This window comes from Emydura macquarii, unplaced genomic scaffold (genome assembly GCF_026122565.2).
Source record: "Emydura macquarii macquarii isolate MOO-44397 ecotype Brisbane River unplaced genomic scaffold, CSIRO-AGI_Emac_v2 contig_2768, whole genome shotgun sequence".
NCBI lineage: Eukaryota > Metazoa > Chordata > Testudines > Chelidae > Emydura > Emydura macquarii.
Window position 1 is genome coordinate 34,093,411 of NW_027132905.1, and position 26,959 is coordinate 34,120,369.

The 26,959-nt window shown below is 45.3% G+C and overlaps 1 protein-coding gene across 15 annotated transcripts in view; it reads left to right on the forward strand.

Annotated features, from left to right (window-relative positions):
* The window catches only part of EIF4G3 (eukaryotic translation initiation factor 4 gamma 3), a 401,491-nt gene that overhangs the window by 227,697 nt on the left and 146,835 nt on the right, over positions 1 to 26,959 (forward strand). For 13 of the 15 annotated variants that reach the window (XR_010923447.1, XR_010923446.1, XR_010923445.1 and 10 more), the window contains one exon: positions 19,969 to 20,077. Coding sequence is in view for 12 of the 15 variants with exons in the window: in XM_067566991.1 (XP_067423092.1) it covers positions 19,969 to 20,077 (109 nt within the window). In the remaining 3 variants the exon portion in view is untranslated. The remainder of the gene's footprint in view (positions 1 to 19,968; positions 20,078 to 26,959) is intronic. The other 2 variants (XM_067566980.1, XM_067566992.1) reach the window with 1 other exon arrangement.

Sequence of the window (26,959 nt, forward strand, 5' to 3'; positions counted from 1 at the left end):
AGTGCCAAAAAACATGAATTGTGTCAGGAACAATCTCTTGCTTTCATTTGTGTATATCTATATTTTATTTGTTTGTTTAGTTAAGCTGAGATAAAAGTATAATATGGCTCTTATGCTTCCCATTCCAGGCTCCATTTTAAGACATTGATTTTTGGGTGGAGTACTGCAGTTACAGGATTAAATGTATCAATAAACTTGCAATTTGGAGTAGTATTGTTGAAATTGGTCCAAACTCTGTCTTCTGGTGGTAACAAAGCAATTGAGAATTCTCCTGATTTAAGAAAGTCCCCATGTGCATAAAGCCATGGTAGCTGGGTCTATTCTACTTTTATTCTTTCCCCACATCTCATCAAGTGTAGAAGACATTCCAGAGCAGGAGGGAAAAGAGGTGGATCATTCTGTTCTCGAGTGAACCCCAACCAACTGAGCATTTCCTAGGGGACTATTCTAACCCACACAATTCAGAGCAGCCGATAGCCTACTTTAAGTTGAACTGGGGACCAGTTCAACCCTCAGTTAGCCTCACGAGTAGAGCAGCATGAAGGTGGCTCAAAGGCTTTCCTGGGCCTGGTGATCTGGTCCATAGAGCATTCTGTACCCTTTTCCTCTAGCCCATAGCTTTGCAGGAATACTATAGACACCAGTTACAAAGGTTGGGAACTAATAAGGGAAGGGCGGGAAACAATATGCACACAAGTGCATTTTGGAATGGTATTCCCCTGAAATAAACCGAGAGATGCTGATGCTGTTAATGATTATATCACTTCCTGTTGTCCAAGAGATGCTGATGCTGCTTTGTTGATGGTGCTTCCCCAGGAAGTGTGACCCAGCTAATGAGTTGCATGGACCATGGATTCTTTCGTTTAGGTTACCTTACCGCTATCAGTCACTTTGCTACATTGAATCAGCTCCTGCTAGACACAGGGAATCAGCCTTATTAATTGCATCTGATCTAAAAATAGGTCTTTCCCTAAATATATTTATTGGGAAGCATGGTATAAAGAGTTGTCTAGACCACGGTTTCTCAACCCAGGGGTCAGGACCCAAAATTGGGTCACCAGAATGTTTTAAAGGGTTGCATAGCAGCACGGCTATAACCAGAGTGGAGTAGATGCACGGAAAAATGATGAAAAAAAATGGTAGGGGGCAGAGCCCTGCAGCAGGTATGGTATTGCCACCCTTCTGTGCTGTTGCTGGCAGCGGTACTGCCTTCAGAGCATTCCAGCCCTTTTTGCTCTCCAACCACCCAGTTCTGAAGACAACATCCCTGCCAGTAGCAGTGCAGAAGTAAGGGTAGCAATATCAGGCAATAACATATGGTATGATGGCTGGGCTTTTCTCCCTGCTCCAGGCAGTGCAACCTCTGGAATCCGAGATCCACTCAGGTTTGGTCCAGCCATCATGATGACTGGAATCCAGGTAGGCCAAATTTGAATGAGTGGCACTGTAACCCATGAGCCAGGTCACAATTCCACTCTCACAAATTTGGTCCAGTTGGGGGTGGTGGGACCAAACCTGAGCAGCACTCCTCCAGAGGTTGTAGTGCCACGCAGCCCCGCAGCACAGGAGCTGCAGAAGCTGACATTGTGGAGTGAGTGCTGGACAGGACCCAACCCCCACAGAAGGCAGGATCTGATTGAAACCACCCCAGGACCTCCACTTCCAGACCATTTACTGGGTCACGACAGGCCATAAACATTTACAAATGTGTCTTGAGCCCAAAAAGGTTGAGAACTACTGTTTTTTCTTCAAGTCATGGTCCCTATGTGGATTCCACTGTGGGTTGCATGCGTGCCATGCGCCAGAGCCAGAACTGTTGAAAGCAGTGTCCATTGACCCGCATGAACACCTTGCATTGCCCATGTGGTGCATCCGAGGTCTTATATGTCTGCGTGGGTCGATGCCCCCTCAGTTTCCTCTTACCGCCACATGGCTAGAGTTGGAACATCTCTTCAGACCTGAGTAGCAAGTAAACGTTTTTCATTGTTAGCAGTAGAATAGTTAGTAAATTGTTAGTTGATTGTTAGCGGATCGTTAGTAAGTTGTTTAAAAAAAAGTTAAAAGTTAGAATTAGGTAGAGATTTAAGTTAGTTTTTCCCCCTGTTTGTCTGGGGGACTATGCCAAAACAGGCGAGTTTCAAGAGCTGCGCCCTTGTGCCCACGATCTTTCTCAGTAAGTGATGAATATTCGCGCTACCTATATTGTTTGGGGGAATCTTGTATTGTATCGCGATGCTCCATCTGCTGATCTTTCCCGCTCAGAACTCGAGAAGCAATGCAATTCAGATTTAGAAAATTCCTTATGGAGGAAGCTATGCATCCGCGTGTGCACCAAGAGGTGGCATCAGTGGACCCATCGGAGTACCCACCCCACCGATGGCACCAACATTGTCAAACATTGAAAGCAGAGTTTTCAACACTGTCAAAACTGCATAAAGAGAAACATAGTCATGGGCACAAGAGTGGATCCCCGAGAGGGACCACCTCTAAATGCTGCGTTCCCTCCCCAAGCCATGACCAGCCCGGAGAGACATCGCGGATGGATTCGGTAGCTCCTGTGCTCAAAAGAGCTAAAGCTGACAAGAAAACAAAACATTGTTAGCCCGTCCATATCTGTAGGCCCTATGGAATATGGACCATCCACGAATCCACCAGACCCGGTACTGCACACTCTGGGATGGTTATTCCTTTGACCCCCATAGTGGAACTCTGTAACCCCATGGAGGGCTCAGTTCGCAAGGACCCCAAGATAACATATGGCCACCGTCTCCAGCCGATGAACTGCTTCTGTTGCACCACCATCCGGTGTGAACATGCTCTATGGTTCCACTGGTACCGCCGGGCCCACAAACATATATGGTTCCCCAACCTCCGCCGATGATACAGCCACTACAGCCTCCGCAACCTCCGCCGGTTCTGCATGTACCAACAGCACGGCCGCTACCGGAACTGTCAGAATCTGACTTGTCATCTGAACCAGAGCACCATTTCTCCCCACAACGCAGCCTAAGACAGCATTATGCGTCCTCCCAAATGCCACCACAGCAGCAATAGTTTAGATATCTGCAGGAATTTTATGCAAGCTCCCCCCTTGCAAGGATGGGACCAGGCAACAGCCTCTCATTTCCCATCAGTATATACTGCACTGTTGGTATCAGGGGAATACACAGAAGCTCGGCATCGCCAGTACCGTTTGCTCCTTCGGGACCGATGGATCCACCACCCCCTATGGGAGCCTTGTCGTTGCTGGATGATGCCATCATTTCACCATCTGCATCGCCACCCGACAATCCGGGCCAATATCAGGAACTGCTAAAGTGCATGGCAACAACACTAAAACTAACAGCGGAGGATGTCACATAGTCGCAGGATAAGTTCCTTGACATGCCTCAACCAGCAAGTCCACCTAGGATAGCACTACTAATCCATAAGGCTATCTTACAGCCAGCACTGGTGATCTGGCACACCTCAGCCTCCTGTGCACCAACACCCAAACGGGCTGAACGTAGGTATCTGGTACCTGCCAAGAATGCAGACTTCCTCTTTATGCACCCACTGCCTAACTTAATGGTGGTTCAAACCTCAGTACAGCAGGACAGGCAACAGCAACTTAGAGTCACCCCTCCAGACTGAGCTGGAAAATAGTTAGATCTTATTGGTCGCAAGGTATACTCCTTCAGCAGGCCTTCAATTTCTTATAGCTGGCTACCAAGCCATACTAGCGAAATATGACTTCCAGTCTGCGAAATATGACTTCCAATTTTACTCTAGACTGAAGGAGTTCCAGACCTCACCACCAGAGGACAACCATGCAGAATTTAAGGCCTTAATAGAGGAAGGTAAATTGGTCTCCAAAGTTGCCCTCCAGGCAGTGGTGGATGGGTGCAATCCCTTGCATCAGGATTTATTCTATGGCGTGACTCTTGGCTACAAACCTCGGGGTTTCCAAAGGAAGTCCAAACAACACTGGAAGATTTACCATTTGATCATCAGAAATTGTTTATTGACAAGACAGATGAGAGTCTCCATTCCCTGAAGGACTCCAGGGCTACGCTTCAATCACTAGGCCTATATACTCCTGGTCCCACCAGATTCCAAACTGACAAGCTTATCAGTCTCGATTTCAACCAAGGCTCAATTACCAGACCTATCAACCCTACCCTCCACAATTCCACTCCCCGGACCATTTTCCCACCATGTTGCCACGAATGGGAACTCCATAACCCCACTCCCTGGACGCTGGGACCATTAACTTTTTTCCTTATTTGGACAACTGGCCCCTGGTGGTGACATTAAGCGACCGCTTCCTTACCACTATCTGCATACAGCGGGAACTCCTTGCCAGTCTGGGCGTAAGCCTCAACGAGGCAAAGTCCACCCTAATACCCACCTGAACCCTTACCTTTATTGGAGCCTGCCTGGACTCCCATGTAACCAGGTCATTCCTTCCACAAGATCAGTTTGCCACACTCACAGCCCCCATCACGAGACTCCGAAGCCACCCTTGCACGAGCCTCTGTCACTACCTATCACTTCTGGGACATATGGCGGTGTGCATTGCAGTCATGCCATATGCCCGCATACATGTGAGGTGCCTTCAATTACATCTTCACTTGGTGTATGACCCACAAAGGGATCATCTCAACAAATGGGTCCTCCTCCTACCCACAGTGCTAGCCTCCCTATCCTGGTAGTGCGATCCATCCAAAGTCATGGCAGGTACTTCCTTCTGTCCCCCCACCCTAACCTTACTCTGACCACAGATGCCTTCCTTGTAGGCTGGGTGCCCACATACAAGGCCATACAGCACAGAGTTTCTGGTCTCCCAGAGAGGCACGGCTGCACATCAATATCCTAGAACTTCATGCAGTCCAGTGCGCTTGTCAAGCGCTTCTGCCCTTTGTGAAATCCAGACACATACAACTTCACTCGGACAACTTGACTGTGGTCATTTACATCAACAAACAGGGAGGCAACACATCATCCACACTCTGTTGAGAGGCTGTGGGACTCTGGAATTAGTGCCTATGGCACCACGTCATACTTCACGCAATACATTTACCAGGGACAGACAACAACCTCATGGACACCTTCAGCTGCCTTTTTCACTGCCGCCATGAAAGGGAACTGCATGAACCCACTCTCCAATACATCTTCCATCTTTGGGGCACACTGCGATGGGATCTCTTCCTCTCCTCTGCTCCAGGGGCACCATCGGACGGGGCTCGCAAAGGCAAACTTTTCTTCTCCCCTGGACACTAGAGCTGTGTTACACTGTCCCTCCCATCCCTCTTCTTCTGCAAGGTGAAGCAAGACCAGGCAACCCTTATACTCATAGCCCCTTTTTGGCTCCACCAACACTGGTTTATAGAGCTTCTTTCCCCTCTCCCAAACCTTCTCACCCAACAAGGTCAAATCTGCCTCCCCAACCTGAACCCTCTTCACCTCATGGCCTGCTATTTGGATGGGGCTTGCGAGTAGAAAGGGTGTACTCTAAACCATTAAGGGATGTACTTACTCAAAGTCGATGCCTCTCCACCAGGGCATGTTAGCAAGCCAAGTGACGATGCTTCATGGAGTGGGCAGCACGCAACCATCACCCCCTGAACACAATATCCATACTGATGATCCTCTACTATCTACATAACCTTCGCCATTCAGGCCTTGCCGTCCCACTTCTGGGGCCGAGAAATGAGCACTGACTGGTGGGATCATTTCATAATGCAGGCTTGGGATGATGAGCAGTGGCTGCAGAACTTTCAGATGCACAAGGTCACATTCCTGAATCTGTGTGCTGAGTTTGCTCCAGTGCAGGGATACCGGAATGAGAACAGAGGAGCGAGTTGCAATCACACTGGAAACTTCCAATGCTGGATTGCTACTGGTCAGTGGGAAATCATTTTGGATTTGGACAATCCACTGCGGGGGGCTGTTATGCAAATATGCAGGGCCATTAATCATTTCCTACCATACAGGACTGTGACTCTCAGCAATCTACAGGAGATAATAGATAGATTTGCAGCAATGGGGTTCCCGAACCCTGATGGATCAATAGTTGACACACAATCCCTATTTTGGCATCTGACCACCCTCCCACACAGTACATGAACAGAAAGGGCGACTTTTCTGTGGTTATGCAAGCAATGGTAGGTCACTTGGGAGGCGTCACCCCCATGAATGTGGGCTGCTCAAGGAAGGTGCATGACACGTGCACCTTTTAGAACACAGGACTGTTCAGAAAGCTACAAGTGAGGACTTTCTTTCCTGGCCATTGATGATATTGAAATGTCAGTAGTGATTCTATCCCTTACTCCCCTGGGTCATGAAGCTGTACATCGGCCACCACAATAGCCCCAAGGAAAGGTTGAACTACAGGCTCAGCAGGTGCAGAATGACAGTTGAATTTGCTTTTGGTAGATTGAAGGGGCTCTGGTGTTGTTTACTCGAAAGATTGGATCTTAGTGAGAAAAGTATCCCAATGATTATAGCCACCTGTTGTGTCCTGCATAATACCTGTGATGCAAAGGGAGGAAAAGTTGCTGTCGGGGTGGGGGGAGAGATGGAACGGCTGTATGCTGTGTTTGGACAGTCAGATACAAGGGCTATCTGAAGAGCTCAATGTGGAGCTATATGGCCTAGGGAGACTTTGAAAGAGCATTTTAACAGTGAACCACAGGAATGCTTTGTGGCATATTGTGCTCTGCCTGGCCCTGCAGTTTGGGGACCTGTTAGGAATTGATTGGGGCTTGGTGCACATCTATGAACACAACATTGTCGATGCACCTCTTAATTTTGTGGCGCTTGCTATGTATTTATGACTATCACACTGTGTTTGTCACTGATTCTATGAGTTGTGTCACGGTGTACAATAACAACTAAGTGGGTGCAACTAAGTGGGTGCTTTCACTACCACCAGGCATTCTGCAGCATATGTTGGGAATAAATAAAGATGAATTATTTTCCAAACAATACAGTTTTATTGAGTAACGATAACACTTCAAAAACAAAAAAAGTTCTGTGCATGTTAAAAGCAAATGCATTAAAACTTTAATAAATTTATGGAATAGAACTTACAGATGGTGAAAAAACATTCATGTTCATTTTAGCTACCCATACATGAACTGTGGCTCTCACAGGTCTGTGTTTGTGAAGCTATGGTTGTCTTTTTTGTCCCCTGGTGTCGAATGGTAGGGTTAGGGATGAGGCACCTGATGCTGTGTGGAATGTTAAGGTGTGTAGGAAGGTGGTATACTGGAGTTCTCCATGGACTGCAAAGATGGGCAATCCTGGGATTGTTGAACTTGTAGCCCTGCAAGAATCTGCATCATCTGTGTTGCTGCTGGTGACTCCCTTTATGTCCTGGTGCATCTCCCTCTTCTTTTCCTGCTGGGACTCTTGGGTCTTTCTCCTGTCCACTCTTTCCTTTTCCACACAGTCTGCGATATTCACTCTCCAGGCCCTCTGCTCAGTCTCTGATGTAGCACTTGCTTGCAGGATATCGCTGAACACATCATCCTACGTCCTCCTCTTTCTCCCACTTATCTGGCTCAGGCAATCAATGGGTGTGGAGAGAGAACCCCTCAAGGCTACAACGGCAACAGTTAGATAAAACACGCAGAGGTACCATTGTCAGTATAGTCACAACAGAAAGTGAAAGTTAAGATTCAGAACTCTCTTCTCTTGCTCCCTTAAAGTTTTAAACAAGACATGCTGATTGATTCTTCTGTTTTGGAGTGCTTGTGCGCCGCACCAGTCACAGCACCAGCCATGGTGAGTAAACCCTCCAGGGGTGAGGGAAATGAGGAGATTGCTCAGTTGAATGAAACTTTGAGTAAAGGGCAATGGCATGAATACTGGCACACAGGTGGTGGTCATTTTTGCTGATATCTCACTCCTGAGGGTAACAAAGGGACAGAAAGCATAGCTTTTGGTAGTGTCCTGAAGCTGCCCAGGCCTGTATGCCACTAGCCTGTTGACTGTAATGGTGCCTGCCGAAGTTATCGCCAACTGGCATGGGAAAGTGTCCTACTGTGGAGGGAAAAATAAGGCTGCCATCACTAGAAACCTTCAGGGGAGGATTGCAGAGTAATTCCATAAAGTTTTATTGAGGTCTCTCAGGAGGGCCCAAGGGATATTCCTGTGTACATAAACAAACTGCTCTGCATACCCCCCCCCCAACTCTACATGAAAATTAAAAGCCCATAACAATTCTACCTCTCTTTGTTGTGCCACTACCTTTTCTAGTATGAGTACATTAACGAAAAGTCAGTAGCTGTGTCCTGTTAAGATTGGGTGCCATCACTGTAATGGGAAGTAAATGTACACACTTACCCAGTATTCTTTCCTCTGTATCAGGCTCACCCATGCTCCATTGCCAGGATTGACTGGACTGTGGTGGAGTCTCAAACAAATCCTGACTCACAGCATAGCTGGACTGGCTCCCACTCGCACATCCGTCATCCTGCTCCTCTTCCTGTTCTAACTCCTCCTCATCCATACTGTTCACACCAGGATCCTGTGACTCTGACTCCATAGTGGTATCCATGGTGATATGCAGGGTGGTGTAGCAGTTTCTGCCAAGTATGACATGCAGCTCTTTGTAAAACCAGCAGCACCAGATTGACTATCCCTGACCGCCTTTTTTGCCCAGCTCTACACAATATGAGAAAAAGTGCATCAACTATTGCAGGAAATTCATAATCTAAAAATTTTAAAAAGCCACTGTTTTTTGTTCAATCTCAATTGCATGTGTTATGTTTACACAGTGTAAACACTGGGAAATACCCTCTCTTCCAAATGCACTATTTATGATTCATACAAGAACATTCTGCTCTTACCTAGACCTGACCTTTGCAGGTGACACTGGGTTCTCTCTCCTTTCAGATGGTCTGTGAAAGACACAAAGTGCAAATGGTTGAAGAGCTTTCAAAATCTCCCTGGCCTTCTGATATGCCTGCCATGCTTTCTTTGCTTTCACAAGACACTGCTGCTGATCTCTATCGGACCACTTCTCCTACATCCCTTGTGCAGTCTGTTTGTAGATGTCCCTGTTTCTATGGCTGGTCTGTAGCTGTGCTTGCACAGCCTTTTCTCCCCACACGCTCAGGAGATCTATTATCTCCTGTCTACTCCAGGTTGGATCACGTCTGGAGCATGAGCCGGCATGGTGAGCTGGGCAGTTGCACACAGCAATGGAGAGCTGCTAGGTATGCTTGCCAAGCTTGCACAATCAGAAAAAGACATTTTAAAAATTCAGAGTTTTAAAGGTGGCATTTCCAATCTCCATGTCCCCAGGGCAGTGGAGTTCACAAATGTGACCAGAGCAGTCAGTGTTAAGCATTGTGGGACAGCTGCCAGAAGACTGTTATGGGTGACATAGGTATGGTAGTGTCTACATTCATGCTATGTTGACCTCAGTACATTGACCATGGCTAAAGTTAAAATTTTGTCAGTTATTTTTAGTAAAAGTCACGGACAGGTCATGGGCAATACACAAAAATCCACGGAAGCCATGACCTGTCTGAAACTTTTACTAAAAGTAACAGGGTGGCAGCTAGGAGTTGCCCAGGGGGGAGGAAGAGGTGCAGTTGGGAGGAGAGGGAGGCGGGTGCAGCGGCTGGGAGCTGGAGGTGGGCGGGTCCAGGTTGGGGTTGCCTGTCATGGCTAGGGGTTGCAGGGTCCTCCTGCCATGGCTGGGAACTCCAGGGACCCCCGCCGTCAGCTGCTGTAGGTGGTGGGGACCCCAGAGCTAAGAGCTGCCATGGGCAGCAGAGGGACCCCGGGACTCTGATGTCCCCCTGCTGCCTGTGGCTTGGAGCTCCAGGCTCCGGGGTCCCACTGTGGTGGCTTTGGGCTGGGAGGTCCTCCCACCACCTCTCACCGCTGGGTGCAGTGGGGTCCCTCCACTGCCCACCATGGCTGGGGACATTGGGATTCCCCTGCCACCCACAGCAATTGAGAGCTGCGCGATCACCCAGTGGCAGCTAAGAGCTCCGGGGACTCCAGCCATCAGCTGCCGTGGGTGGTGGGATCTCAGAGCCACCACCGGCGGCAGAGGGACCCTGGAGCTCAGAGCTGCTATGGGCAGCAGAAGGATCCCAGAGCTCTGAGGTCTCCCCGCTGTCCATGGCTCAGAGCTGTGTAGCCACTGCCTGCACTGGCTTGGGGCTCCAGGGTTCCACTGCGGTGGCCTGGGACTGCAGGGTCCTGCCATGGCTCTGAGCCACAGAATCCCTGCTGCCCACCCCGGCTGACAGCAGTGGGGTCCCTGCTGCTGACCCTACCCACAGCCACCAGTGGCTCGGAGCCACAGGGCCCCTGTTGGCCACCGGCGGCAGCAGGTTGGAGCTGTGGAGTCCTGCCACCCACCAGCAATGGCGGTGCTGAGCTGTGGGGTCCTTGCCGCCCACCCTGGCTGACAGCAGCGGGGCCAGTGGGTTGGAGCTGTGGAGTCCTTGCTGCCTGCCCCAGTTCTCCTGTGGGGTCTCTGCTGCTCGCTCTGGCTAACATCAGTGGGCAGGGTCACTGCAGCTGCCAGGGACTTGGAGCAGCGGGATCCCTGCTGCCAGCCCTGGGAGCTTGGAGCTGGGGATTCCTGCTGCTGCTAAGAGCTGCCGCCCTCCTGAGCACTCTGCAGCCCTCAGAAGCTGACAGCTTCCACCTTGTGGCCTGAGGTCACGGGGTAGAAGCTGATGAGGCTAATTTCACGTAGGTCTCTGGAAGTCACGGAATCTGTGATTTCTGAGGCCTCTGTGATAAAGTCTTATCCCTAAACATGGCTCAATGCTACTCAAGGAGGTAGTGTTGTTATATGGGTGTAATGGAGTGCTTACGCCAGTGGGAGTCAAATGTAAGTGTAGACATGTGCACAACTAGGTGGACCCAAGGTGACTTACGTTGACCTAACTTTGTAGTGTAGACCAGGCCTAAGTGAACCCATGTAGGTCAAAAATAATTTGGTCCTGTATATGTAGGAATAACATAACTGAAATTCAGCAATGTCTAAGACAGAACACTGCAACTGTTTACCAGTTGTTATGACATTAGATGATGATTTAGGATGGGAATCACAGAATACTGTATTCTAGTTGAAAATGCAGTGAGAAAGGAGGTAGAGTGAATGTAACTCCCAAATTCCAATTAACATAATATGATTTAGTTAGTGTGTAGAACAGGGGTCTGGGTGTGGGAAGAGAAACTATTCCCAGATATGCCACTGACTTCATGTACATCTTGGCCAAGTCACTTCCCCTTTCTGTGCCTCCGTTTCCTCATTTGTGATGTGAGGATACTAAAACTGGTGTATCTCACGGGGTCTTGTGAAGTTTGATTAGTTTATAAAAAAACTTTAAGGTTTTTGGATAAAAGGTACTATTCAAGTGCAAGCATTATTATCTGATGGCATGCCATTTCTGACAGGTAATTGTCTTTTCATTTCCCAGCCAAAACCCCCACACTTCCAATAATAAAATACAAACTAACACAGGCTGATGCATAGGTTCAGTACTGACTTATAAGCGGGAATGCTAGTTACCCATGATTAAAAAAAATAAAATTCTCCTATTAAAAAAAACCCATTAAAAATCTGCATTTTTCCATGATTATAATGAAACGCTGAACTTTAGTTTGTTCTTTGACTGTTTGCTTGTGTCCATTCCCAATTCAGGTGTGTGCGTGCACTCCAAATGCACCAGTGCTGGAAAACTGTTTCCCCTAGTGGTACCCGTAGAAGCCAGATCTAGCACCCCTGGCAGCGGCACGCACATGTGCCCACATTTAGGCACTGCCGGCTTCCCCTCCCTCTCAGTTCCTTCTTGCAGCCATTGATGGTGCTGGAATGTCTCTTGCCTTCACAAGCTTTTCTTTGTCAATCCTAGTGGTTTATTCATTGTTTTAGTGTACATAGTTACTTGTTCAGTTACAGTTAGTTCTAGTTTGTTAGTTGTTAGAATCCCAAGCGGCTGCCATGCCGTGTTTCCCAGGACTTAAACCCTGTGCTTCATGTAAGAAGCCTATGCCGAGGAGCGACCCTCATCAAAGTTGTCTAAAGTGTCTGGAGGAAGCTCACATCCATGAATGGTGTAAGATCTGTAAATGTTTTCGCCGCCGAACTAAGAAACACTGGAATATCCATCTTAGGGCCATTCTGATGGAGTCGGCTCTTAGCCTACTCTCGGAGCCTGGCAGGTCAAACTCAGCACCGAGCATGACTGCCTCTGCGCAGTGCCCCTCCGGCGCCCTCTTCCTTCACTTGGCACCGATCTCCCTCCCCAGTTCCAAAGAAGAGGTCGAAGAAGACCCGCGAGGAACAGAGATGCTCTTCTGCGGAGAAGGCTAAGCGGGACCTGGCAAGACCTGCACTGGGCTGCCAACCCTCTCTGCCTCAGAAGGGTCCCTCGGCCCTGTGAGCATCAACCGGCACTGGGCTCTCCAGCAACTCCAGGTAGTGGCAGAGGCCTTCCAAGCCCTAAAGGACCTCCTGATGCTGTTGGTACTGCAAATGGTGAGGGACGGCAGGGCGCTGCACTGCGATTCGGCACCGGTGCCTAGGGGCAGCCTATCGAGGGACAGATTTGCTAAACAGTCCCCATCACCGAGGCACCGTTCACTGGTGTGCAGGCAGTCCCAGAGTCAAGACCATGCTCTCTGGGTCAGGACGTCACCAGATAGGGCTCCCACCGCCATTCTCTGGAGGACCAGAATCCAGCACCGTTATGGAGCCATAGAGCGACACAGGTCGCCAGACACATGGCGCGTTTTCCTGGCACCGCAACCTCGCTTGCCTAGTCCATAAAGGAAGCCCAAGGAGAAGAGCCAGTCCCGTCACACCCAGTGTTTGGGCTCCTCAGGCCGCTCACTGGTGCATCAACAACACGCTTTGCATGGCACCGCAAGGTATTTGGAGAGGGCACCACCCTTGTTGTTGGATAGTGGTACCTCATCCTCGGACAACGAGGAAGTTGTCCAGACTAGGCAAACCCCGGCTCCAGTGCCCGGTTTCCCCACAGTACCACCAATGCGGGCATGGCCACAACGTCAATGGCCTGGACCGTGGCCATACTGGTTGGGGTTTCCCTCTGGGATTCTGCAGGCTGGTTCCGTGAGAGGAACATCGGGACTGCATTTCTCCATTCCTCAGAGCTTGGCATCCCACCTGGATACAGACTCAGACCATGAAGGTTCCACCCCGCCCAGAACAGAGGCCCCTCCCCCAGCTCAGCTACCAGCCTCTGCCTTGTTGTCGTCGGATGAGGCAGTTGTGGGACCCTCACCTGCGGTGCCGATGGACAACTTTAAGGTACACCAGGACTTATTGAAAAGGGTCACTTCCAACTTGGTCCTCAAGATAGAGGAGCTGGGCGAGTCGGTTGATGAACTTTTTGGAATATTGGCCTCGGCAGCTCCTAGTAGAGTGGCCCTTTCAGTTCATGAGGGGGTTGTTAAGCTGGCCAGGGCAAAACCCTGGCCTCCTTGCCCCCCACATCTGAGAGAGCAGAAAGAAAATATTATGTACTGGCAAAGGGGTTTGAATATCTCTATACCCACCCTGCGCCGGGATCCCTGGTCATCACAGCCACCAACTAAAGGGACAGACGGGAAAGTCAGCTTGAACCCTAAACATAAAGACGCAAAGAGACTTGACTTGTTGGTCAAAAAAATTATTCTACGGCCATCTTGCAACTATGAGTGGCGAATCAACAAGCGCTGCTAGGTAGATACCACCTTAATATCTGGCAGTCGCTGGACAAGTTCACAGACTCATTGTCCCCCTCCTCCAAACAGGAGTTCGGGGCCGTCTTAGAAGAGGGGAGATTGGTAGCCAGGGCATCCCTGCAAGCAGCTGCTGATGCAGCGGACTCTGAAGCCAGGAAGATGGCCTCGACGATATCGATGAGGGGGGCATCATGGCTCCAATCCTTGGATGTCTCATCAGAGGTCCAACAGTTTATCCAAGACCTCCCTTTCAATGACGCGGCCCACTTTGCCGAGTAGATGGACTCCAGACTGCATGGCATGAAGGACTCAAGGGCTACTTTGAGGTCCCTCGGCCTTTATACACCTTCTTCTTCTAGGAGGCACTTCAAGACCGAGCATGAGCAGCAATATGGAGGCTACCCTCACAGAGACTCCTACAAGAAGGAAAACAAAGCTTACGAGAGGCACCAAGGGTGGTCATCATCTGCTGGCCCTCGACCAGGCTCTAGCCGCCATAATCGGAACGGAAAGAAGGCCTTTTGAAGGTGCACCCAAGAGCGACCTACCAGTTCTACCCATGGATCCAACCCCTCTTCTATTTTCTTCTCGTTTAGCCCGTTTCCTCCCAGCCTGGACTACCATAACATCAGACAGATGGATGCTCAGCACGGTGGCTATTGGTTATACCCTCCAGTTTGCCTCACTCTTGCCTTACCACTTACCCTCCCTGTCCCTCTGCAGGGACCCCTCTCATGAGCAACTCTTCGAACAGGTGGATGCAGTGGAAGAGGTTCCCAGAGGCCTATCGGGTTGAGGTTTTTTCTCCTGTTACTCGATTCCAGAGGCAAAAGGAGGGCCGAGGCCTATTCTGGATTTAAGATGCATCAACAAGTACCTCAGAAAGCTGAAATTTTATATGGTCTCCCTAGCCACCATCATTCCCTTTCTGGATCCCGGCAACTGATACGCCACTCTTGATTTAAAGGATGCCCACTTTCGCATTGCGATCTTCCCTGGTCACAGGAGGTTCCTGAGGTTTATGGCAGGAGACCACCATTATCAGTTTGCGGTGCTCTGTATTAGCCTCTTTACTGCGCCAAGGGTTTTCACCAAGTGCATGTCAGTGGTAGAGCCCTACCTCAGGAGGAGAGGAGTGCAGGTGTTCCCCTACATGGATAACTGGCTCATCAGGGGCAGGTCAAGGTCTCAGGTTCAGGCCAGCATCACAGTCACCTGAAGCGTTTGTCAGGTGCTGGGCTTCCTAATAAACTAACAGAAATTGGTATTAGTCCCTGTATCGGAGCAATGCTGGACTCGTCCAAGGTCAGAGCATTCCTTTCAGAGAAAAGATTCGGGGCAATGACAAATATTATAACCACATTTCAACTCGTCCCCTCACAACAGTGATGGTGGCCTGTACATACGCGGCTCCCCAGGCCAGACTGCACCTCAGACCCCTCCAGATGTGGTTGGCGTCAGTGCATTCTCCAGTCCGGCACCACCTGGACAGGATACTCATGGTCCCTCCAAAAATACTTATCTCCCTGGTATGGTGGTCGAGTCTGGGTCACGTCTTCTCGGGAATGCCCTACGACATGCCACAGCTGTTGGTAACACTGATTGCCAATGCCTCGACCCTGGTATGGGGAGCTCACATTGATTCCCTGAAGACCCAGGGTACGTGGGCCTCAAGGGAGCTGGGGTTACACATCAATATCAAAGAACTCGGTAATTTGTCTAGCCTGTGCCATTTTTCTACCGCATCTTGCCAATAAGGTGGTACAGATTCTCACTGACCATACGGCCTCCGTGTATTATATCAACAGATAAGGGATGACCCGATCCTCTGCACTGTGCGAGGAAGCCATGCACTTCTGGGACTTTTGCAATGTCCCCATACTGGACATCTGCAGGGCAGCTACCTGGTCATCGGTACATACCTTCACGTCCTACTATGCCTTGATGCAGCGAACTCGGGACGATGTCAGCTTCGGTAGAGCGATGCCTCAAGTGTCATGTCCATGCCCACCTCTGGAGACAATGCTGGTGAGTCACCTAAATTGGGAATGGACATGAGCAAGCACTCGAAGAAGAAAGAACGATTACTTACCTTGTAACTGTTGTTATTCGAGATGTGTTGCTCATGTCCATTCCACACCCGCCCTCCTTCCCCTCCATCGGAGTTCCAGCAAGAAGGAACTGAGAGCAAGGGGGAGCCAGCAGCGCCTATATGCGAGCCTGTGTGTGCGCTGCTGCAAGGGGCGCTAAAGCCAGCTTGTAAGGGTAACATTAGGGGGAAGATTTCCAATACCGATGCACATGGCATGCGCACACACCTAAATTGGGAATGGACATGAGCAACACATCTCAAAGAACAACAGTTACAAGATATGTAACCATTCTTTCCTTAGCCACAATATATATATATAGGTATCAGCTGAACAAAACGTTTTATTGATATATTTACAATTTTTAAGCAAGTTCAAAACCTACCAGTGCCATCAGTCATAATAATAAAATAAAATTAATAGAATTACAATTTTATTTCTTACATATACTAAATACCTCTATATCTTTATTCCATGTTTTCAAAAAAAATTTTTTTAAATGCACAAAATCCCTGAAAGAATCCAGTTCCAGTGCATTGTTTCTTTACTGTTTTTAATGGCCCTGCTGTTTCAGGCTCTTGGTTTCATTTCTTTTCATTCAGTTTATGTTTAATGTTTTCCATGTGTTCTACAGTATGCCTTGCTGCATAGAGTACAGAACAGCACATTACCATCAACGTGAAATTTGTCCTTGCTAAACCCAATGACACAGTCTTGAGGGGTGATTTTTAAAGTTTTTTTGCGTCTTTCCATAACTTTAATTAGTCATGTCTGGAAGCTGAAGTGAAATTTGAGATGCATTAAAATACAAACCCCTATATGCTGTTGAGTAACCTGTATATACCAGAAGCAGTTCATTGGAGTATGTTTAGCTATGTAAATCGAAAGTGCATTCAGAAATCAACCACAAGAGGGGGAGATTGCGTGCATTGAATAAGTGACACTGGTATTTTCTGTAAAATTTAGTTAATAGATAATGTGTTTATTTTTTCGTAAAATGTAAAAACTGAACATTCTCTGTAAAAACACAAATATTCTGTGTTTTTCCACGGCAAACAGATTTTTAGTATCCCTGCTTATAAGGAAGAGCACCCTTTATGGAACCAAAAACACCCTGTATTTTCCTAGACATTCTCTCATCCACATGGTGACCAAACCTTCTTCCTTTGTATGTTTGTTTGGACAACAACCCAAGGGGGAGGTAATTGCATTGAGAAGTTCTTTTAATATCATTAATCATAATAGTGATGTTTGAGTAGGTTATTACTAGAACCCCTTTGTAAACATTGCATTTTTAAGTTGTTCACGTTTTAAGGATGATTTATTTTAATGTCATTATTTTTATGTATACATTTACATTGTTTTAGCTCCCACAATGTGCTTTCCAATCCTCTTAAGAAAACATGGTTCCTGACCCAAAGAATTTACAGATTTTAAAAATTTCGTCTCCTTATCCAGTCTCACTTGGCTCCTGGGGTTTTTGGTCCCATTCGCCTTAATACTTTTCTATGTACATAGATTTTTTTTCCCAAAAAATAAAACTGATAATCCAGACAATGAGGAGAGCATTCCTGAGATCAGTATCAGTTAATCTATAAATGTCTTTTACTTGGCTTCATTCAGGCCTGGCTGCAGGTATAAACACAGCTCTTCACCCAGGGCCTAGCCAACTTTGTCAGTTTCATTTTTGGAAAACTTAACTGTTTCCAAGAGACTACTAGTTCCCCTTTGCATTATGTCTGTTTACTGGTCTGCCTCTTTTACAATTATTTCTTACTGCTTGCTACTGCTTTGAATTCGTAAGATAGGCTTCTATAATGTAATATTTAGAAGGGCATTAGCTTCTTCAATAATGGTCAGACATGGCACCAAAAATGGATATTTTGCTTATTTTTTTAATGTACACCTCAAATATTGTCTCTTCAGCATATCAGAAATGCAGAAAGAGCAGCAGCAGCTTCAAAAAGGCTTGATCTTCTTTAGTCCCACTGGAAGAGAGGGCAAGAGATGCTGGCATGAAGGCCAGGAGGTACAGAAGGGAGGAGCAGATAGCTCCCCATCATGCTCCCAAACTCTATTTTCCCCACACTTCTCCTGTAGCCTGCAGAGGCTCCTTCACAATTCCACAGGATCTGGTAGATCTAGAGGTAGCCCACTGAGGGGTGAAGCCAGTTTCTGTGACATGCTTCCTTGGGGACTGAATAAGTTTCTAACAGGATGTCAGCTCAGAAGTTCATGTTGCTGAAAGCGTCTGGGTTTCACCTTCATTTCCATGAGGAGTGTGGCTTTTAGTTTAGTAGGGAAACCTATGTGATTAAGTTTTCAATACTAATGAAGATTTTATTAATCTGTACCCAGGGGCTCTCTTTCCAATGAAGACTCTGGCAGTGTAATGTGCACATCACAACCTCCCTTCAATGTTATAACCTGTATTTGATTATGTGAACTTGTCCATGCATCTCTCCATTATTTTTCGTTGTTGGACACTGCATCACAGCTGTATCCAGCTGTGTACGTTGAGAATCTGAAAACAATACAAAAGTGAATCTCTCTCAGACTTCTCTTATTTTTCTAGGTGCCAGAATGGTTTCTTCCTTAAACAATTCAGAGAAAAAAATTTTCTTTGGACCTTAGCTATGATTTTCAAAGGAGCCTAAGGGAGATAGGCATCCAAATGATAGTTAATTTTAATGAAGGAAGTTGCCTCTTCTCCTCTCCTTTGAAGATCTCAGCTTTCTAGTATAGCCTGTCTGAGTGGTAGTGATGGTGGATGTGTATATGGGAACTTCACACTACAAAGCTACTGGATCAGATATTGCTAATATACATTGTGAAACAAACACTATGGGGTTTTTACATGATAAATGTTAAATTTGTTGCATTTTTTTCTCTCCGCATGTACTCTCTGGTTTGTGCTTTAAGGGAGGTTTACTGATATGAAGACTTCCCCCACCATCTACAAAGTAACTTGCAAAAGAGCCTTGCTCTGAAAAATTTGAGTGAGTTTGGTATAGTCATTTATAGTTTTGTAAGAGGTTTCTATTAGATTTCCATGGAGAGATGCTGACTTTTGTGGCTTTGTGTATTGCTCACAAACACATCCCAAATCCAGAAAAGCAACTAGTTTGAATGTTTTGCCAGAGTGTACATTTGTCCTGTCAGGTGGTGGTGATGGTGAAGATATTTGTTCCCTCTGAGATGAGCTGTACCTGGAATATCCTCAGTTCAGGTCAAGTGTCTTTCTGGCCTTGCACTCTCATTTTTAAATATGTAAACTTTATCAGGCCTGCTGTAAACTCAGGAGGGGCCAGTTATCCCTGTTCACCCCTGAGAGTGAAGAAAAATCATTTTCTTTTTCATTTCATTATCAACCAATGGGTATAATACATAAGCCTCTTTTGTAGAAGACATTAGATCTCTCTCTCGCTGACTCTCTCTTGCTGTCTCTGTCTCTCTCTCTCTCATTCTCACACACACACACACACACATGTATATATCTAGTCTGGATTATTTTTCTAAAATTTGATGACAAATATTAGTGTATTTATTGTGTTTTACTGAACCAACGAATTCATAGTGCATCAGGATGGCTAGCTCTTAAATCTACCAAGATTTTGCCTTGTGATATTCACATTTGCCTCTACAGATTCCAGTCTTGCTGTTTTCTAATGGTTTAATAAAAAATATCAAAGATGTTTGAAATTACTTCTCATTTGGAAATGGAGTTAGCAAATTCTTTTTACACAGCTTTTGTGTGTGTGTGTGTGTGTGTGTGTGTGTGTGTGTGTGTGTAGGGGGGTGGGGGGAATCAGGATGTGATTGTACCCCAGTTTTTGAAAACTATTACCTGTAACACTTCTGCTGTTATTGGAAGAAACATAGAAGAATGAAGTGTATTAATGACTGTGCTGTGCTGTTTTTTCTTGCTGTTGTTAATAGTAATCGTCTTTTTTCCCCCCTTTCCTGCTGCCTTTTTCCTTCCTCCCCTTCCCATGTACTTTTTGAATTTATTCAATTGGTCTGTGTATATTTTTTTCCTGCCTTTTGTTTTTCTTTTACCTCCCACCCTACTCTCGTCTTCCCCCTCTTGCTTGCTTGTGTTCCATGTTGCTAGTTTTTATGTTCGCACGCTCATTATCACCCTTTTTTGTACTTCAAATCCCAGCAGCTCTCCAGCCAGGTCCCAGAGCACAGCCCTGTGGTTTATGGGACTGTGGAGAATACTCATCTTGCTGCCAGCACCCCTGTCACTGCAACTAGCGACCCGAAGCAAGGTTTGTTAATGGATATTTTCTCCCTGGTATTTTTAGTCATTTGTCTCCTCTCTCATTAGTCTGACTTTTTATAAGCCTGTAGGCAAGCAGAGTGGACAGCACCAGAAAGAAAAGCTTATTTTTTGAGTTTTTGACTAATCTGTTGTATTATTTACAGATTCATTGAAATTTGGCAAAGCAGAATTGGGTAAAAACTGTTTCACTAAAACTAATTCTTCCAAAACATTGTTCCAGAGCAGCTGGTAGTGTGAACCTCAGTTTCCCTCTTCCAAATGCTCCTTTCTTCAAAACCAGCAAAATTATTGTCAATAAAAAGGTCACTTGGACAGGGGAACTTCTCAGGTACATCATTTAAACACAGAGATATCACTTACCTAACACATCATACTGGTTCCTGTAGAGCTATTTGTTCTTCATGTCCTGCCAGCATGTACATCAGTAGAAGTTATTAATTGGAAAATTGTTATTGCTATTGTGCAAATTGTGCAGTAAATGGCTTGCCAAATTTCAGTTTCCACACAGCTATTTTCAAATTCTGCAAGTGAAAATAATATCTTAAAATTATTAAATTTCATTCTTTTTATAGCTACAGAATATGAATGGAATTTTAAAATGTGTTTAAAAAGAAGTTATCATTGGACTTGAGAGACTGCATGCCAAGTTTCTTCCCACAATGAAATTTTATTTGCAGTTAGAAACCCTTAAAAACTTGGGTTTATAATGTAAGTGTTATGTAATTTTAAGTGTATTGGTAATATAATATAGACTGAGCATTCCAATTCTCCACATTCATTCATTGCAGTATAGCGTTTAGGCTTCTGTCTACACAGGTGTGTACTTGAAAATTGAGAAGCACTATCTTTTTCTTTGTGCACTTCCTGTAAACTTTGTACCTAAGGAGACTTTTAAAAGTACTTGTTAGAAGAAGAAAAGCTAATCCCCAAAGAGTTAGCATTATAGCCAGGAAGGAAAAAGAAGCTGGCTTCTAATTTTTTAGAGATGCCATACATCCAGGTATCAGAATGACCACTGAGTGACAAAAGGGGAAGTAAAATGTCTCTGAAAATGTTGCTATTGGCAGGCACAATTTAGATATATTTACAGAATACACTAATCTGAGGAAAAAAATAAGTGTAGAGTATTACAATTCTCTGTGTTAAAATTCCACGTCCTGCCTTTCTGAAAAAGTTGTGGATAAATTTAACATGCATGAAACTGACACTTGATTGTACTGGCCTTACATATGTGGAGGGAAAAGAAGATGGGGTCTCTGTTTCTTCTGAGAACTGATTTATAGAAATGGCTGCAAAGGCCTGAGATGAAAAATGTTTTCCCAGCAGCTATTTAATCTTAGAATGTTCCACCCTCTTCCATTCAATTCCACCCTCTTCCACTTATTTTACTTGCATTGATCTTTGTGCTGCGTTTTTTTTATCCTCTTTTCTGTATCAAAGTTTTACTGATTTTTTCCCCCTTCCACTGTAGGTAGATGGACAATGTATTTGCATTTTGAATATTTAATCTTAGAATGTTCAGAAGTAATAAAATAGTTATGGGGCCTAGGCGCCGTCAGGAATGGAAAGCAGAGAAAGGCCTTGCAACTTAGATAGGGACAGTTGAAAAATACTGGGCCAAAAATTCCTAGATAAGCAGTTTTTTTTAGTATGTATTGCCATGGAAACTGTGACGTAAAAAGATTTGTTTGCGTAAGGCTATAAAAGCTTTTAGAATTGAATGTTAAGAGTCGCCCCTAGCATATAGGGACCACCTTCTTTACGTAAAGAATAAACTTTGACTTTGCTGATCTGCTGTCTAGTTAATTGGACTATCCGCTGGGCAACGGACGTGTAAGTAAGGACCCCTGAGTTTGGGTTCTTCCACACATAACACAAGCACTTACTACTGCACTTTATTCCTGACCCCCAACATGGCTGCTGCTCCAGATATGGACCCATTTCCAATCTCTGCCAAAACACCCTAATCCTGATCATCATGCTTGTTAGCTCAGTCCTGGACTTTCTGTGAAAGTAGTGATTGGTGATCCCTCAGAGTTCGAGGATGATTGTCTTCCATGAAATGATATCTGGCTATTGTTGGTGGATCCACAGGTGACTAATAAAACCAATCCAGGATCCACAGATCTTGTCGCAGTTGGGACAGACATTTTCTGGTGAAATGAGTGGATCGGGATTGAGTCAGGCTGCCCTGCATTCATTCCTCCTTTCCCATTTCTCCATTTCCTGTTGTCTTTGTTGGGTCCTGAAATGCTGGAATCCTTGTCACAAGGTCTTTCTCCATTTTAGTCAGTTGACAGCTTGGGTTTCCCATGAGTTTGTGGATGTTGCACTTCTTCATGTTGGATTTGAGGGTATCTTTGAAGTGCTTTTTTGCCCTCCCCTCATCTGTTGGTCTTGGCTCAGTTGTGAGAATATGATCTGCTTTGAGAGTCGATAGTCCGGCATTCATATAACGTGACCAGTCCAATGGAGTTGGTGATGGATAACCATAGCTTCAGTGCTGGAGGTTTTGGCTTTGGACGGAATGCTGATGTTGGTGCATCGATCATTCCACTTGTGGAGCCACTGTTGATGGTATCGTTCAAGAGCCTGGCTTGAGGTGTCTATTGTATATGACCCAGGTTTTGGCACTGTACAAGTGAGCAGGAATAATGACAGCCTGGTACATGAGAAGCTTGGTTTGGTTCTTGAAGTCACGATCTTCAAAGACACATTTTCTCAAGCGTCTAAAAACTGCACTGGCATATTGGAGGCATTGTTGAATCTCCTTGTCAATGTCAACTTTCTGAGACAGATGGCTGCTGGGTAACGGAAGTGCTCAACATTCTCCAGGGTCTCTTTGTTGATCTTAATTGAAGGAGCAGGATCCTGATATTTCAGAGTCCGTTGGCAGAGCATTTTAGTTTTCTTGGTGTTGAGTGTGAGGCCTAGTTGATTGTAGGCGTCAGAGAAGAAGATGTTTTTTGAAGATCTTCCGAGTGGGTGCACAGGACACAGTCATCCACATATTGGAGTTCAGTGAGTGATTTAGTGATAGTTTTTGTCTTGAATTGAAGGCAATTGAGGTTGATGGCTTGCCATTCATTCTGTATTGAATACTTGTCAATGATGAGAAGGAGGGTGACAGGAAGGAAAATGGAGAAGGGGGTTGGAGCAATGACACTGCTTTGCTTGATTCCTGTCTTGACTAGGAAGGGGTCCGTTTTGGATCTATTGCTGACAGCCATCACAGACATATCATGGAGGAGTCGGAGGATGGCAACAAATTTTGGCCAGCATCCAAATTTGGGAAAAACTCCACTGAAGCTCATGATTGATAAAATCGAATGTTTTTATGAGGTCAATGAAGGTCATGTATAGAGGTCGATGTTGCTCGTGGCACTTTTCCTGAAGTTGGCGAGTGGTGAAGATCATATCCTTGGTACCTCAAGACTGTCTGAATCAGTGTACTGTGGTACCTCGACACTGTCTGAAGCAGTGTCATTGCTCCAATCCCCTTCTCCATTTTTCTTGCTGTCACCCTCCTCCTCATCATTGACAAGTATTCAATACAGAATGAATTGCGGTTCTGGAAGGATTTCCTTGGCAAAAGGGAGCAACAGGTTGAGAAGAATTCTGGTGAGGTTTTTTCTGGGGGTAGAAAACGGGGCAAATCCTCAATAGTTTCCACAATTCAGTTTTTCTGCTTTCTTGAAGATGGTCATGGTCATGATCATAGCATCTCTAAAGTTGGCTATGATTTCTTTTAAATGCTAGATCTTGAGGATTAGGGCATGAAGCTGGTGAGTAAGTTCTTTTCCTTCTTTGAAGATTTCAGCAGGGATTCTGTCGGGTCTGGATGCCTTATTGTTCTTCATCTGTTTGATGGCTTTCTTTACCTCAGTGGGTGTTGGTAGTGTTCTGAGATTGTCCTGGTGGGATGTTGAAGTATTGAGTTGAAGGTGCTTTCATCAATATTGGAGTCACAATTCAGGAGGTCTTCAAAGTATTCCTTCCATCGTGCATTGATCGATTTGTTGTACATTAGTATACCAAAGCATGTGGTAGTTTTGTGATGTGTACAAATGGTGAACGTGATGTAGTCAGTCTCATCCAGTGAGTCATCTAGGATTTGAAACCAACGTTCTTGTCATGAAACTACAGTGCACTAGCCATTATTGAGAACTGCCCCCCCTCCAATATTTTTTAATGTGTTTCATTTTTGAATCAACAATTTAAAGTATTAATGCAGTAAGTAGGAAGGGATTTAAACTAACTGATGATGACTCAGGCCAACTCAGATTTAAACTAACTAATGATGACTTAGACCAATCTAGTTATACCAGTATAACTTTCTGTTTGGACAGTCTCATCAGGTCCAATATGAGAGTGGCTTTTTCAGTTAAAGTTAAATCTCCTTTGTAAGCAACATCAACTAAACTGGAAAAAAAAACAAAAAATAAACCCTCTCAAATTGGAATGTGAGTGTATACTGGTATAACTATTGACTTAAATTCAAACCTAAATTTATACTGGCATAACTTTCCTGTGTAGATAAGACCTCAGATTATATACAAAAAAGAAAGACCAACATTAGAACAGATTAGAACATAATTATATTATAAATATAATTATAACAGATTATGTACAAAAAAGAAAATCCAGTGCTTTGAAATCTGCTGATGAAAAGAGGTATGTATTTATTTTATTTCTCTCTAAGTACTAAAGAACAACACAGCAGTAGGTAAAGAGAGAATGAAGGAATGAAAATAGTCATTAAAAATCAAAGGCTAAAACACTATAAAATAAAACTGAGTTGAAATGATGAAACTTGATGAAAAAAGTGATAGTACAATGTTATGGTTACATAGCTAAACTAGTTCTCATAGTAAATTTAAGGGCTGGTCTACACACAAACGTACGAAAGTAACTAAATTTGCTTTAATTCACAACTTTCGTTATTTGACAAGTATCCTATTTAAGTCACTTTTATTCAAAAATAAGAATGACAATATACAAACTTGCATTGAAATAACAAAAAGCTCTGTGTTAAAACCAATTTTGTTGTTTCATTGCAAGTTTGTGAAGGCCAGACTTAAGTCACCTCCATTGTGCATACAATATAGACTTGAGTTTCTGGTGCTCTGCACATTCTGTATTCATTTACATCAGTTCACAGTTGATGTAAACCACTGCCATTCTGATTTAATACATTTTTATGCCTTAAAGCAATGGAGAATTGGATCATATGTTTAATAGCCTAATTAGGAATCAGAAATACTATATGTGTATGACAGGGCACACGTACCTCTCATGAGCACCTCCTGTCAGCTGGGTGTGAACCTGCACTCTTTCTCTGCTTGCAGTGCCCCCTGTCGGCTGTTGCCCTTGTCAGGTGGGTCTCCAGTGGCTCAGCTCTCCAGCTAAGTCACACAAAGTCTAAAATGAATGAACCTGTTCCGGGGCTACACAGGTTAAACAAGGACTATTATTGTGCCCTTGTTGATATTTTTCTGGGCTAGCTTTGTCTGTCCCTGCCCCGTTATAGAGCAGCACCCCCACGGCTTTCTCCGTGGAGAATATTGCCTTTAGCCGTTCTGTGGTGTCCCTTTAATCCTGCCCTTCACTTGAGCCTCTAAATAAGACTTTATACCCTCCTCAGGGCCTAGGCCACTTCCTCAGCGGCTGGTGGTGGGAGACCTGGGCCCGCCTACTACATCTGGTCCTAACCTAGGTCCCTATAAATGGCAACCCCATGCTGCTTCCCTTTAATAGTCGCTGCTGTCTTCCCTGGGCTGCTTCCCACTGGGTTCCATCACCTTCTTTGTTTCTCTGTCTGTTCCCTGCTTGAGCAGGGTCTCTCCCAGGCCTCCTAGCCTAGAGAGTTTCTTTGTCTTCCAGTCCTTTCTCCCCCTTCTGGTCCCAGCCAGCAACTGACTTGCTCAGCCTTGCAGCTCTTTTTAACTGAGCCAGCTGCACTCTGAATGGCTGTTTCCTTGCAGCCTTTCTAGGCAGGCCTGGAGGGCCCACCTTTACTGGTTTTTTCTGGGGTGGTATAACCACAAAGTTTCCAGCAGGGGGCCTCAAAGGGCCCAGTAAACCCTGTCACAATGGGTAATGAAGGTGGGTTCATGCCTCTTCTGAGAATCTTATTTTACTATAGTCCCTGACAATTTTTGTTTAAAAATCTAACTTTAACACTGACATTGGGAATGAGTTACATTTAATGTTCTTGGGTTTTTTTTTCCCCTTTTATTTAAAAAAAAAATAAAGAAATAAACTATTTATATGTGTTAACATTAAAATAGTCTCAAACAGGCTTTAAAGCTCACATTTCACTGGGGTAAATGAGGTGGGGACACACCTTTCCTTTTATATGGCTGAACTAATTTTTTGGAAGGCTGTATTATCAGGGCACAAGCAAATCGTGACTTGCATTGTCTATCCTAGGGATTCATATTTAGTCCATATACAGCAGGTTGGCCACTGATGCCTGAAAGTGGGGCAATCTCCCTAGTGCAAACAAGGCTTATATCTCAACATAACCTTAAGAAAGCCAGTGCCCAATTAATGCTGCAATTCCATGGCTGGGGATTTGGATAAGTGAATCTATCCCTTGCCTTACAGTTGAGCTCCAAAATCCAAGCTTTTATTATTATTTTTTATAAGTACGTTTCTAGGCTTCCTGATTGTGAAGAAAACCTTCTAAACATGAAGTGAGGGCTTGTCCACACTACAGAGGCTCCAGCGGCATATCTACGGTGCTGTAGATATACCCTAGTTATCCTGTATTTTAGACAGTACAGGACAGATGGGGTTTTTCTGTTGCTGTAGCAACTCCACCTCCCCAAGTGGCAGTACGTAGGTTCAGAGAAGAATCTACACC